Raw genomic sequence first — 14,881 nt, forward strand, 5'->3', positions numbered from 1 at the left:
GGCCTGGTCTGTCCCCAGGTTTGCCATGTGCAAACACCTGAGGAACAAAGCAAAACAAAAGATTACATTCTTTTTGCTGATGTTTTTGACTACTTTTCAAAGCACAGCAGAAAATGAGAGATTGGCCTAAAATACGGTCACCTGCCAAATTAATGAAGAAATTAACAATATACAATTTATATATACATTGCCACATTTTGTAGCTATTGAATCCCACTCTCAAAATGCTGGCATTGCTATCATTTCCCAAAATTGACAGCTGCTTTCTATCTTCTTTTCCAAATACTGTACATCCAAGGAAATAGATCAAACACAAGCTGCCAAGTTCAAAAAACTTGATTATAGCCACCAGGTTCTAAGATTAAAATAGGCCTGACAGATTATTACTCTGCCCGTTTGAATAAAGTTAGTGAAAGAAAACCTATAATCTCCCTTGAAAATTGGCACTACTGTTGAATGCTTTCAGATGGGTTAAAATGTCTCTTCTTGCAATTTTACTTTGCTACAGAACAACAGAAGACAAATCTTAACCTTCTAAGCAAACTTGACGAAAAATGTTGCTGTAACTTTCCACGTTTGTCTTTTCTTAAGGACAAATGTATTTGTATTCTCTCTTCAGACGATTTCTTTTCAAGTCACCCAATCATTCTTCTCCACTGCTCTAAGAATAGGCTATAGTACTCAAAGGTCGAAGTCTAACCAGCGCAGATTATATTGGAATTACTGTTTACTGAGACATAGAAACCATACTTCACGTTTGGAAGTTTGTAACAGTAAGTTTGATTTAGTGTTTAAGGCATCAGGCTAGAAACCAAGAGACTGTGAGTTCTAATCCTGACTTAAGCATGAAAACTGCCAAGGTGACTTTGGGCCAGGCACGTTTTCCTGGTCTAACCCACCTTACGTGGGCACTGTAGGAGAGAAAACTGGAAGACAAAAAGAGTACTAGGTATCCCAAAGGTGCTTTTTCAGGAGACAACTGGACTTTCTTGCTTTTTCTTTGAAGACGTTTCACTTCTTATCCAAGAAGCTTCCTCAGCTTCACAAGATCCTGTTGGAACTGACGAAGCTTCTTGGATGAGAAGCTAAATGTTTTCAAAGAAAAAACTAGAAAGTCCAGTTGCCTCCTGAAAAAGCACCTTTGGGACAACTATGTTCCTGGATGACTGACCACCTCTACAGAGTTTGAGAACTAGGTATGGTCACTGTTTATAAATTGTTTATAAAATATAACAAAAGTGTGATAAAAATACTTCTATGAAAGCCACCTTACACTGCTCACTCATATGCATTTTTCAATTTATATCTAAATATTATTTCAACACCTGTCCAGTAATAACTTTCATGAACTATAATTACTTAAATAATATGAAAATCTACATAAGTCTCATAAAATCCTGTCAACTCTAGGTCTTGTTAAGAGGATAAAATAAACAGAAAGTGAATATGTATATATATTAATATAAACTCTATAGTTTTCTTTTGTTTTCTGTTCTCTAATAACCAGTTCCTTCATAGAGAATTTCAATTTTGAAAGTGTAGTGTAAAGTGTAATTTTTAAAAAAACGTTTTCTTTTAAAATTGTTCTGTTCTTTCTCTTTGGTTTTTGTATTTTGTTAATTAAAATATTTTTTAAAATATGTGATTAATTTACTCAAATAAATTAGAAAATACCTTTATAATGACCCCAAAATAGTTCTTTAATAAGCAAACAAGAAACTAAATAAAGCAGAACTTGGTTTTACTGTTTCGGTTTCTATATTCTTATTTATATATTTATAACCGGTAGCATTATATATAACATTTTCTATTGTTCTCCATAAAAATCACCCTGGAAAGCAGAAGGATAGTCCTTGGCTGAGGACAGTCAGTGACCGTTTGAAGCTACAACGGATTTTCCCACATCTACAGTTTCAAAGTTCCAATGGCCATGTGATATTTGAGGCGTTTGGCAACCAGCCTGTGTTCAAAACCTTTTGCAACATCCTCCAGTCATGAGATTGCGATTTTCGGTATTTCTTTTTTGCCAGGAACTGGTACAGGTAGTCCTCAATTTACAACAATTCATTTAGTGACTGCTCAAAGTTAAAACGGCACTGAAAAAACTGACTTATGATCAGAGATGGGCTGCTAAGGTGAAATGGTGACATGTGCTCGCCCCCGTGGCTCTGAGCAATTATGCTACTGTACCTGGGCAGGTAGGGAAATCGTGCGCGACAGGCAGGTGCGCCCATGGCAAAGTCAATGGGGAAGCCAGATTCACTTAACAACTGTGTCACTAACTTAATAACTGCAGTTAGTCACTTAGCAACAGTGGCAACAAATATTGTAAAATGGGACAAAATTCACTTAACAAATATTTCACTCAGCAACAGAAATTTTGGGCTAAATTGTGGTTGTCAGCTGATGACTACCTGTATTTACTTCTGATTTCTGGCAAAAAATAGGTTGGCATAATAAAGCCTGCAAAAAGTTTGTAAAATTGGGTATGCTCATGTAATTCCAAGCTCAATTAGAGTCCTAAATTGAGGAAGGACTACCTGTACTGGAGCCCAAGAGAATTACTAGCTCAAAACCACCCATGAGATTTCACAACTGAGGATAGACTAAATCTGGGATTCTTTATTACAGATTTATTCATTCATTCATTCATTCATTCATTCGCCTTCTATGCCGCCCAATCCCGAAGGACTCAGATCAGCATTTAACACCTATGCCAGTGATGGTGAGGCTTGTTTGATTCATGTGCCAAAAGGGCGTGTGTGGGTGGTGCTAGCATGCATGCACGTGCCCACACCCCTTCCTTCCCCCCATGCTGCCCCCTGTGCATGCGCGCAGGCCTTTCTGAAGCCTGGCAGGCAGTGGTGGGTTCCTACAAATGTGGTCTAGAGAGCCACACCAGTATAAAGCCACTGATTTTTGGCAATATTTTTTAAACAGCGTCTCAGTGTGGAAGAAGCCCTCCCGCTCACCCTTGTCTTCATGCTGACCTTTATTCTTTGTCTGAAGTATAGCTGAGGGCCTCCTCTACACTAAGACGCCGGAAAAAAATTAGTGGAAAATCAGAGGGTTCATACCAGTGCGGTTCTCTTGGTAGGAACCCACCAATGCAGGTAGGTGAAAAAAAATGCCCAAAAGGGCAAACCGGAAATGCGTTTTCCTAAATTTCCAGGTTTTTTGTTGGGGGATTTTTTTTTTTTTGCCTCTAGGGCTTCAGGGAAGCTTCCCTAAAGCGTTTGGAAGATGAAACTGCCTTTTTAAAGGCTGAAAATCATCTGGTCAGCATGCACATGTGTGCTGAAGCTGACAGGACAAATTCTCACGTGCCATAGGTTTGCCATCACAGACCTATACCATACTGGAATTTGCTGAGTTTGACACCCCAGATTCCAAAGTTATGATGTATAAGGTTAGAAAAATCAACTTTTGCTGGCTGGAAACTGCATTTAATATTGTAGGTGGCTGAGAGTCATATGAGTGGGTGACCTTTCCTCCCCCTAACCTTTAAAGCAGAGGTCTTCAAACTTGGCAATTTTAAGACTTGTGGACTTCCCCAGAACTGGCTGGAGAATTTTGGAAGTTGAACTCCACAAGTCTTAAAATTGCCAAGTTTGGGGACCCCTGCTTTAAAGGAAATTCAGGGCATGTTTATACATTATATTGACCTATTTTAGAACATACACTGCAGATGTTTATTTTGTTTTATAAGAAATCATACCACAAGTATTAGGGAAGCAATGGTCAAAGGTGGATCTGAGGATCCTCAAACAAACCAACTCTATCTAATCTAGCTTTTTTCTCTCAGCACTAGATAGCTGTAAATAAGAACTTTGAGAATACTTCTGTGATAGAATACTTTGGATTGTGGAGCTTGGAGTTTAAGGAGCTAAAATGATTAATATTTTTAAACTGTGCAGCTAGAGGGCAATGTTATAGCCTTCAGGCAATATAAATACAAAATAACTAATCTGGAGGTTCCTAAATTAATAGCATATTTGGTGCATTTATTTAAACATAGAAACATAGAAGTCTGACGGCAGAAAAAGACCTCATGGTCCATCTAGTCTGCCCTTATACTATTTTCTGTATTTTATCTTAGGATGGATATATGTTTATCCCAGGCATGTTTAAATTCAGTTACTGTGGATTTATCTACCACGTCTGCTGGAAGTTTGTTCCAAGGATCTACTACTCTTTCAGTAAAATAATATTTTCTCATGTTGCTTTTGATCTTTCCCCCAACTAACTTCAGATTGTGTCCCCTTGTTCTTGTGTTCACTTTCCTATTAAAAACACTTCCCTCCTGAACCTTATTTAACCCTTTAATATATTTAAATGTTTCGATCATGTCTCCCCTTTTCCTTCTGTCCTCCAGACTATACAGATTGAGTTCATTAAGTCTTTCCTGATACGTTTTATGCTTAAGACCTTCCACCATTCTTGTAGCCCGTCTTTGGACCCATTCAATTTTGTCAATATCTTTTTGTAGGTGAGGTCTCCAGAACTGAACACAGTATTCCAAATGTGGTCTCACCAGCATTCTATATAGCGGGATCATAATCTCCCTCTTCCTGCTTGTTATACCTCTAGCTATGCAGCCAAGCATCCTACTTGCTTTCCCTACCGCCTGACTGCACTGTTCACCCATTTTGAGACTGTCAGAAATCATTACCCCTAAATCCTTTTCTTTTGAAGTATTTGCTAACACAGAACTGTCAAATCAGGATTTAGAAAGCAATGTAAAAGCAGTGGATGGATAGAGAGGAGACTGCTCATTACAAACAGTTTGTTTAGTGACCATTTAAAGTTACATTGGAAAACATGACATATGACCATTTTTCATACAAATACTGCAGCATCCTCATGGTCATGCAGTCAAAATTCAGATGCTTTGCACTGATTTAGATTTAGGATAGTTGCAATGTCCCGGGGTCATGTGACCACCTTTTAAGACCTTCTGATGAGTAAAGTCAATAGGAAAGACAGATTCACTTAATAACCATGTTACTATCTTAAAAACTGTGGCAAGAAAGATCTTACAATCGGGCAAATCTCACTTATCTCGCTTAGCAATGGAAATATTCTACTCAGTTGTGGTTGTAAGTCAAGGACTACCTGTAGGAGGCCAAATGGATTTCGACCGGGCAAGAGTTAACTCCCAAATGCTTCTTTTGCTTGCTGCACTCTACCTTTTTGACTTCTGGATAAATGGTCATAGTAAACGAATTAAGTGATAGAAAAAAATGACTGGGTGCTGAAGCCCAGATAATTGAAGGGTACGAATCAAGTTAAAACAGAAGGTACACATAAGATATGAAAGTTTGCTGTTCCTTTAAAAATTGTTTAGGACTGTTTGAAAATGTCCTTTCCTGACAGCTCAAAATAAAGAATTAGGACAGTGGTAGAGTGGCTCAAGAGAGACTTAATGAACATGTGTGTGGCAGGGCAACCATCATCCAAAGAGGTGTTTTGGTATGCTGCACTCCAGCTTTTCTGAAAAAGGAGCATTTTCACATCCTGTTACCCAGAGACTACTTTCACTTCCCTGACCCACTCCTCTGCAGCTGAAAGCCAGTCCAGCCAAGCCCAGTAGCTAGGCCAGGCATGCCTCATTAGCAGTAGGAGCAAAACATTAACAAAACCACAAACTAAGACCAGCTAGGACTCAGGTGGGGGAAGATAAGCAGGTGGGGCAATTGAAGTCAGCCCTTATATCAGGGCTGGGAGATCACAAGCCCAGAATGGGTTGGATTGGATACTTACTTAACAATCCACAATTTTTGATTGACCCAAGATTATAGTCTTAAAGCAATCATGTGACATCTTGTTTTTAATGATGACATTACTTAATCACTGAAATTCCAGTATCTAGACGCTGGAGTGCATCATGCCAAAATATGTATTACAATACACAAGTATCTATTACTGCCTTAGTTGATCATTCAAATGACTGAAAAGTCAAGGACTATCCATAGATCTTTTAATTTGCTCATGGAATCCAGCCAGAATTGAAGTGTAATGGAAATTGCTCAGCAACCAAGGAATAACAATGCTTTTAATCAGAAGAGAAGTGTAAACAATAATTACTATCTTGCCCAATAGCTGTTCAGTTATTTTATCTTGGTCTTTTTTCCCCACATAAACCCTAAAATGAAGGATTGAGTTGATATAAGTATTCCAGTATTTGAGGGCCTGCAGCTAAAAAGAAAAAGGGGGATCAACTTATTTTCCAAAGCACTGGCAGGCAAGACAAGAAATAGTGGATGGAAACTAATCAAGGAGAGAAGCAACCTGGAATTAAAGAGAAACCTTTCCTAACAGCTAAAATAATTAACCAATACAATAGCTTGACTTCAGAAGTTGTAGGTGCTTCATTACTGGAGGATTTTAAGAAAGGACTGGACAGTCACCTGTCTGAAATGGTATAGGGCAAAGGTCTTCAAACTTGACAACTTTAAGACTTGTGGATTTCAACTCCCAGAATTCTCCAGCCAGCAGAGCTGGCTGGGGAATTCTGAAAGTTGAAGTCCACAAGTCTTCAAGTTGCCAAGTTTGAGAATCCCTGGTATAGGGTCTCCTGCTTGAGAATGGGGTTGGATTAGAAGACCTCCAAGGTCCCTCTCAGATCTATTCTGATTGAAATGACACTAGCAAAGGCCACTGTGGAAAGGAGGGACCTCGAATCCTAAACTCCTAGAACTGCAAATCTGTACCAGTTTACTGAATGCAATTACTTTCAGATGATCAAGGAGTATTTAAAACATAACTTTAACATAACCTGCTCCATTATCTACAGTTCTTCTGCCAGCATAGGAAAGGAGAGAGATTCTGGTCTAACTGTAGACCAGAAAAGCCAAAATCTACCCAACTTTATTTTATTTATTTATTTATTTATTTATTAGACTTATTCTTCCTGAGACTCAGGGGGCTTACAACAAAACAAATACAAAATATGCAAAAAAATTCTAACATTTAAAATTCTAAAAGCATCAATTCTAAAAACATGTAAACAATCTAACTTGTTTTATATTCTAAAACCCTGATTCATTTAAAAACCAATCAGCCACATTCATCCTAACATGCATTATAGATTCAATCATAGGCCAGGGTAGATGTTAAAATTCAGTGGTCCCAAGCCTGTCGGCAGAGGTGCATTTTTAAGGTCTTATGGAAGGTTGGGAGGGTGGAGGCAATACAAATCTCTGGGGGGAATTGATTCCAGAGGCTGGCGGTGGTGGTGGAGTCTGTGGCAATTCCTTTCCACCAACTCACCACAATCAAACTCTTTGCAGAACAAAGAGTTACACTAACATCAAAGAAAACAGTGGAACAGAATCATTGAAGAGGAACCAACCCAAAAAGGAGGGACAGAATAAAAATGCGAAGGAGGAAAAAAAATTGAAATACTTTTTAAAATTGTATTTTAAATAATTGAATAGAATATAGGCATAAAAGAGATACCGATGTAAGACCTATATAAAATAAAATGTATATAGTATTAGAAATATCAAATGATGGTAATACAGAAGCATCATTACAGAAAATAAGAAACAGGGCTGCAACACGTCTAATGTTTTTATAATGTTTTGTTTATGTTTGTTTATAATAAAATTAAAAAATGTAATGTTTATAAAATAATAATTAAATAGAACCGTGAAATTGTCTCGCAGCGAGCTGTCCCACCGCAAAAGGTATCCTTGCAACGAGTTGTCCCATTAAGGGGCATGCATAAGTGTACCAGAGTGCCTTTCCGTCCCCTGTCCTAATGCCTCTCTCTTACTAGTATCATATAGATATAAATATTGTTATATCTTTGTATAGCACCAATACATACTTGACAAAACAAACAAAACAATAAATAAAAGAAATAAGTTTCTGTATAAAACTTTCCCTTGACATTTCTCTCTTACTAGTCTCATGTATATAAATATTTATTTTATTATTTATTTGTTTGTTTTGTCAAGTACATATTGTTTTTTGTCAAGTACATATTGTTATATCTTTGTGTACGACCAATACGTACTTGACAAAACAAATGAAATAATAAAATAAATTGTCCCATGGCCAAACCTGTGGGGAGAGCGGACTCACCGTTTTTCCCGCCCTCGCTCGCCCGCCCGTTAAGCGCCTCGCGGAGCCCTTGGCGGAAGGCTTTGCTGCTATCCACGCATCGGTGCTTGGAGCTGCTGAGGAAGGCCAGGCGCCGACCGGGAGCCAGCAGGCTAGGGAAGCGGGCCGCTAAGCGCTTGGCCAGCATCTTCATATCGAGGAAGCCTTTGGGGGCCAGGTTCCCGTCCATCTCCGGCTGGTACCACATCTGCCAGGAGGCCAGGCGCTTCGCCACCGAAGAGCGCCCGCCGCCACGTAGGAGGCCGTGCAGGCGCACCAGCTTCTCGATCTGCTTGCGGGTCGGGTAGCGCGTGCCGTGGCGGACCACGGCGCTCAGCTGAAGCGGGGTGCACGAAGCCGGCGGCAGCGGGAAGCCCGGAAGCGGCGGCCCTAGCGACAGCGGGTCCCGGAGGAGGTGCGGGTGCAGCTCCTCGTAGCGGGATTTGGTGCCGAAGAAAGGGCTCAGCAGCGTGGCTCGCTCGGCCGCCTCGCCTTCGCCCTGCGGCTCCCCGTTGACCGCCAGAAGGAGCAGCAGCGGTAACTGCAGCAGTATCGGGACGAAGCGCGGGCGGGTCGCTGCTGGGCACTCCATGGCGAAGAACGGCGGCTCCGCGGAGCAGAGCGCGAATCCTCGCCGCCGCCGCTCGCTTCCCTTTTGTTTTCCTCTCCCCCCCGCCCCCCGGTTGGAGGCCGGTAAGACCGGCGGCCACGCCTCGGCGCTTGGGCGAGCTTGGGTTTCCTGCCCTTCCCCAAAATGGCCGCCTGTCTGCATGATGTTTAAGCCTCTGGAAGGCCTCCTCGCCCGCAGTCAGCATGGCGCTCGCTCCTCCTCGTCCGGCTCGCTTTGTTAATCATTCTAAAGTAGAAGGGACTCCAAACTTGACAATTTTAACGCTTGGGAACTTCTGGGAGTTGAAGTCTTCCTTTACCTTATCTATCTATCTATCTATCTATCTATCTATCTATCTATCTATCTATCTATCTATCTATCTATCTATCTACATATATATATATGTATATATGTATACTACTATATATATGTATACTACATATGTATATATGATATATATACATATATCATATATATTCTCTCCTTATCTCTTATATCATATATATCCTCTTTTTCCTTCTATCTTTATATATATTACTTAATGCCTACTCTCTTCCATATGTATTGTATATTGGACAAAGAATAAATAAATAAATAAATAAAGTCCACAAGTCTTAAAAACTTGCCAAATTGGAGGCCCTTGGCCTGCTCTAACCGCAGGGTGAAATTGGAACCGTGGAGCAGCCCAGCCTCACAGTCCAACCTTAACACAGAATAGAATAACGGGGTTAGAAGGGATCTTGGAGGTCATCTAGCCCAACTCCCTCCTTGAGCAGGAAACCCAATAATGGGATCCTACGAGTATGGTCAGGTAAACAGAACAGATAGAAAATTTTTGATTTCTTTTCTTTTTTTCCCCTTCTGTTTTTCCTATGGCAGTAAATGAGTTTGAATGTGTATAATTTTAGAAGAGCTGTGCGTGTGTATATGTGTGTGTGTGTACGTACACTTTAGTAGGTAATGTATATTTGTGTGTACCTGTGTGTAATATGTATGTACACTTATGGCATATAGTACATAGAATTAAATATGTCGGATGTTCAGTAATAGTAAGGGACATTATATCTCTTTGAGGCGATGAGAGGCCAGGGATCCTAACTCAAACCCTTGATGTAAGTGATGTCAAGTTGGCCACCTTTAAGCCAGTCATATGACATTTAAGCCATCTCCCGGGTCACATGATCGTCAAGCCACTCCCAACTGATCACATGGCCAGCAAGGCACACCCACAAAATAAGCCACAGCCACAGTGTGGTAGTAAACGTTTTGGAGTCTTCACTGACCCTATGGCACGTGTTCCACAGGTGGCATGCAGAGCTGTATCTGAGGGCGTGCAAGGTGTTGCACTATGTCAGCTCCAGCACGCATGTGTGGGTTGGCCAGCTGATTTTCGGTCTTCTGTTTTGGCTGGTTTTTTGGCAAAAAACAGCCCATCAAGCCAACCGGAAGTTCGCTTCCAAATTTCTGGTAGTCCTGTTGGGCCATTTTTGGCCATTCCCAGGCTTCAGGAGGCTTTCCTGATCCCTGAGGATGGTCTGGAGGCTTCAGTGAGGCCTGTGTGCATGAGTGGGGTGGGGCAGCACAGGGGCAGTGTGTTTGCGTGTGGGAGAGGGCATTGCATTATGGATTTAGGTATGTGTGCCCATACTATCACACATGCGTGCACCCTTTTGGCACCCTAGCCAAAAAAGGTTCGCCATCACTGCCCTACAGTTTATTTGTTTATTGTTAGAGTTGAAAGGGATCATGAAGGCCATCAAATTCAACCCCCTGCCCAAGCAGGAACCCTATAGCACACCAGTCAAGTGGCAATTCAATCTTCTCTTAAAAATGTCCAGAGTGTTGGAGTTCACAACGTCCGCTGGTAGGTTGTTCCATTGGTTGATCGCTCTGACCGTCAGGAAGTTCCTCCTTATCTCCATGTTGAATCTCTCCTTGGTCAGCTTCCAGCCACTGTTCCTCGTCCGGCCCTCTGGTGCCCTGGAGAATAAAGTGATCCCCTCCTCTCTGTGACATCCCCTTGTATACTTGTAGACTGCTATCATGTCCGCCCTGGCCCTCCTTTTCTCTAGGCTATCCATGCCTAGTTCCCTCAGTCTCTCTTCGTAAGTCTTGGTTTCCAGTCCCTTAATCATTTTGGTTGCTCTTTTTTGCACCTTCTCCAGAGTACCATTCCAGACAAGTGGCTGTCCAATCTCTTCTTGAAAACCTCCAGTAAACAGAGTTGAAGAAGCTTCTTAGATGATAAGTGAAATATCTTGAAAGAGAAACCAGAAAGTCCAGTTGCCTCTTTGAAAAAGCCCCTTTGGGACAACTGTGACCTGGATGGCTGTGAATCTCCATGGACCCCCAGTGATGGAACACCTACAACTTATGAAAGCAAACCATTCCACAAGAGATTTTAATTTACCTAGTGGCAAGATCTTTCACCATAGTAAAAAATGTAAAAACAGCATATTTGTCAATGCATTAATATATTGAATTATTTGAAATGGAGGGACAAAACCAAATAGCTGTATAAGAAACATGTGATTGTTTCCTTGAATCAACTTGAGCCGCAGCTCTTCTCAGTTATATTCTCTCCTGCCCTGAAAAACAAACTATACCAGTGTAACTTCAACTATCTTTTTTTAGACATTTGGAAGTAATAAGCACCTTAAACTCTCAACAAACCCCACCTAAAGTCTTCTATTAAAATAGCTGGCAAGCAATTTGGAGTAGTAATCAAGGAGTTGACCGAGAAATCAGATTTATGGTCCTGCCTTAGACATGAAAACTGGATGACTTTGGGCAAGTCATTCACTCTCCACCCAATTTACCTCACAGGGTTTTTGTGAGAAAATAGGAGGAGGAAAGAGTATTAGCTATGCAATAGTGGTGAATATCTGTAGCTCTGGTGCAGGAGGAGGGTGAAGATTCATTCTCTGAGCTTGTGGGTTGGTTTCTGAACGTTTCATTACCAGGCTAGGTAACATCTTCAGTGGGGTTGGGGTTAGGGAAACTGACACTAACACCCCCTAAACTCTGTTGAAGATGTTACCTAGCTTGGTAATGAAACATTTGGAAACCAACTCACAAACTTGGACAAAGAACCTTCACTATCAGTATTAGCTATATTCACTGCCTTGAGTTATTTATAAAATAGTAAAGGTGAGGTAGAAATAAAATAAACAAACACTTGGTGGCAGCTGTGACTAGAAGGGCCTTTGCACAGATGTATTGTGTACACTAATTGCACCCTTTTCTTTGATCAGAAGGCCCTTTAGACAGTATTTATCTCCTGATTAGACTATTCCAGTATGCTCAACAGGGGTCTGTCCTTGAAGACCACCCAGAAGATTTGGCACCTTCAGAATATAGCAACACAAACAGTAACATAATGTACCCATGTTTCAGGACTGTGGCCCTCTATCCTGGAGTTTCAGAGGGCCTTGAACGCCTGGCTTTGCTTCCAGGTCTGAAGTTAATATTTACTAGTAATTTAATGACCCATTTTGTTTTGTGGTTTGATCACTTTAGTCTTGGCTAGCTATATGAGTTAATGTTTTTAGACATGTATGTTTGCCATCCAAAGTCTGCTGGAGTTTGGTGGCCAATAAATATAAATAAATAAAGAAAGTCTGTCTTATAGAATTGTTTGGGAATGAAGTGTGTTGCTCGGTAAAGCTAAAAAAAGATGCTAAAAAACAGCATGTCCTGCGGAGTGAATATGGCATCTGTCTGTAATTCTTTAAAGCAGCCACCATATACGTTTTCCTAGGATCACAGAACTGCTTCAGAAAGATGCAGATGTATTATCTTTGTATCTCTGAATATGCCTAAGTGAGATGTCTTCAAACTTGGCAACTTTAAGACTTGTGAACTTCAGCTCCCAGATTTCTTAAAATTGCCAAGTTTGGGGACCTCTGGCCTAAGTATTTTGAGGTAATCTGGTCACAGCGGAGCTGTATTGTTCAGAATGTGTCACATAATGATCAGGTCTAGTAGCTATTTCTATGTTTAATAGATGTCTGTCTTTTTGAAGCTCCCAGTTTAGTGGGGAAACTGGAATGAAAGTCTCTGGAGATATAGTAGTATTTGAGCAGGTGCTGATATTATGCAGCTATCTGTTGCTCTAAAGATCAACACAAACACGCCTGAATTAGGCTTCTGTGCATCTGAAAAAAATAGTGGTGTCTCTAATTTATTTATTTGTTTGTTTGTTTATTTAATTTGTCAAACATGTATATAGGATAGTAGTTTGTATAAATATAACATAAGTAAAAAGTGATGACAGTAGGGCAGGGATGGTAAACACAATAGTGTGCTTATGCATGCCCCTTACAGACCTCTTAGAAATGGAGAGAGGTAAACTGTAGACAATCTAAGGTTTAAATTTTGGGGGTTGGGGAAGAAACCACAGACTCAGGTAGTGCATTCCAGGCATTGATCACTCTATTGCTGAAGTCATATTTTCTGCAGTCGAGTTTAGAGCGGTTTACATTTAGTTTGAATCGGTTACGTGTTCATGTATTTCTGCGGTTGAAGGTGAAGTAGTCATTAAGAGGAAGGACATTTTGGTGTATGATTTTATGAACTATAGTTAGATCAGATTGGAGGCAAAGTAGTTATAAATTGTCTAATTGCAGTTTTTCAAATCCAGTGGAATAAGGTATTTTGTTGTGAGCGGAGAAGTGAAGGACTCTTCTTGTGAAATATTTCTGGACTCTCTCGATTGTATTAATGTCTGATGTGCAATGCAGATTCCAGACTGGTGAGCTGTATTCTAGAATTGTATTGATCAATCCCAATACATAAGTTGGACTGATTTTTCCAACAACACAAGAAAATTCAACTAGATGTAGTGCAACTGATATCTTAGTAAATTAGTTTAGAATGAAAGTCTTCAGCAGAAGTTTTATTTCATACCTATCCTGTTTGTGTTTGGCTGTGGGTTTTGTAGAAGAAAACAGTTTTATGTCCAAAAGGCCTTAGAATGCAGCAATGTTAGAACACATGATGGTTAAAATTAGTCCTTAAAACTGCATTTCTTAGCATTTTTTAAAAGAAGTAGATGCCTATTGTCAAAATAATCTCAGTTAGGGCTGATTTAATAGTACACAAGAGGAGAATTTAACACCCGACTAAACATTACATGTTAATTAATTTCCATGTGAATGTTTTATATATTCTGTGAAATCATCCAGATCTGAAAAAAAGATTTGAAGCATAAAGAATGAGATTCAAGCAAGGACAAAAAGTAACTTGTTCATTAAGGAAGAATGTTTTGCACATTAGCTCTTTTCCTGAAAAGGCCAGCAGCTTCCTGTACCTCTTTTAATATAAGAATTATTGTATTATATATTATAACTGTTTAAGAATGGCGTACGTGATCCCTTCCTTGTACCAACTCAGCTCTTCTCTACTATGTTCTCTTCTTGGAAAACAAATCACACAAATGCAATCTACACCTTTCTGACTTAGATATGTAGAAAAGATAATGCTTCAAAATTCTCAAAATTTAGTGAATGTTTATCAAAACTATGGGAATGATTTGATGAAAGAAGCACCTCCCCAATCCGCTCTTTAAAAAGTGCAAAGTGGCTGCAGCCATTCCAAGATTGGGTGTTTGCATATCCATGTGATTATAGGAATTGTAATTACAAAAACAATTATAGTATTCAGCCTAACAAGTATTGATTCCCCAACAAATGTTTGTTTATTTTTCACATTTCTGAACCTCCCAATCTGCCTTGAGGATTTAGAAGAAGAGGAGCTGGATGCGTAGACACTTAGAAAAGATAATTCTTTAATGGAACATATGTTTTGCATGGTGGAAGACTAATATGCATTTTTATATCCAAAGGGATGTGGAAAAGTTATCCTTGAAACCCGAAAAAGCTTTCAATGCTAGCTAAGGCAAACCAATGTAGGATGACAATATAAGGTCATTCCTTATGTGGCTATTTTGTAGAATTTCTACTACATCAAAGAGTGTACATGTTAGTGAGAATTTAATATGGACCTTATTTCCCCAGTACTACATACTGGCTTATTAGATACAGGAATTTGTTTCCCTGTGTGATCTATCCATTCTGTGCAAGAAACCAATACACAGGCAATCATTCAGATCAACTAACAAGAGTTCTTCCTAAGGAAAATTGGATGGAGGGTGTTTATCAA

At 40.0% G+C, this 14,881-nt stretch overlaps 1 protein-coding gene across 1 annotated transcript in view; it reads right to left on the bottom strand.

The window, feature by feature from the left end:
* Positions 1-8,924, bottom strand: part of MINPP1 (multiple inositol-polyphosphate phosphatase 1) — a 33,110-nt gene extending 24,186 nt beyond the window's left edge. The window contains 3 exon segments of the mRNA XM_070752249.1: positions 8,092-8,718; positions 8,721-8,769; positions 8,772-8,924. Coding sequence (XP_070608350.1) covers positions 8,092-8,718; positions 8,721-8,769; positions 8,772-8,924 — 829 coding nt within the window.
* Between the last annotated feature and the right edge of the window lie 5,957 nt (positions 8,925-14,881).

This window comes from Erythrolamprus reginae, chromosome 5 (assembly GCF_031021105.1).
Source record: "Erythrolamprus reginae isolate rEryReg1 chromosome 5, rEryReg1.hap1, whole genome shotgun sequence".
In the NCBI taxonomy this organism is placed as follows: Eukaryota; Metazoa; Chordata; class Lepidosauria; order Squamata; family Dipsadidae; genus Erythrolamprus; species Erythrolamprus reginae.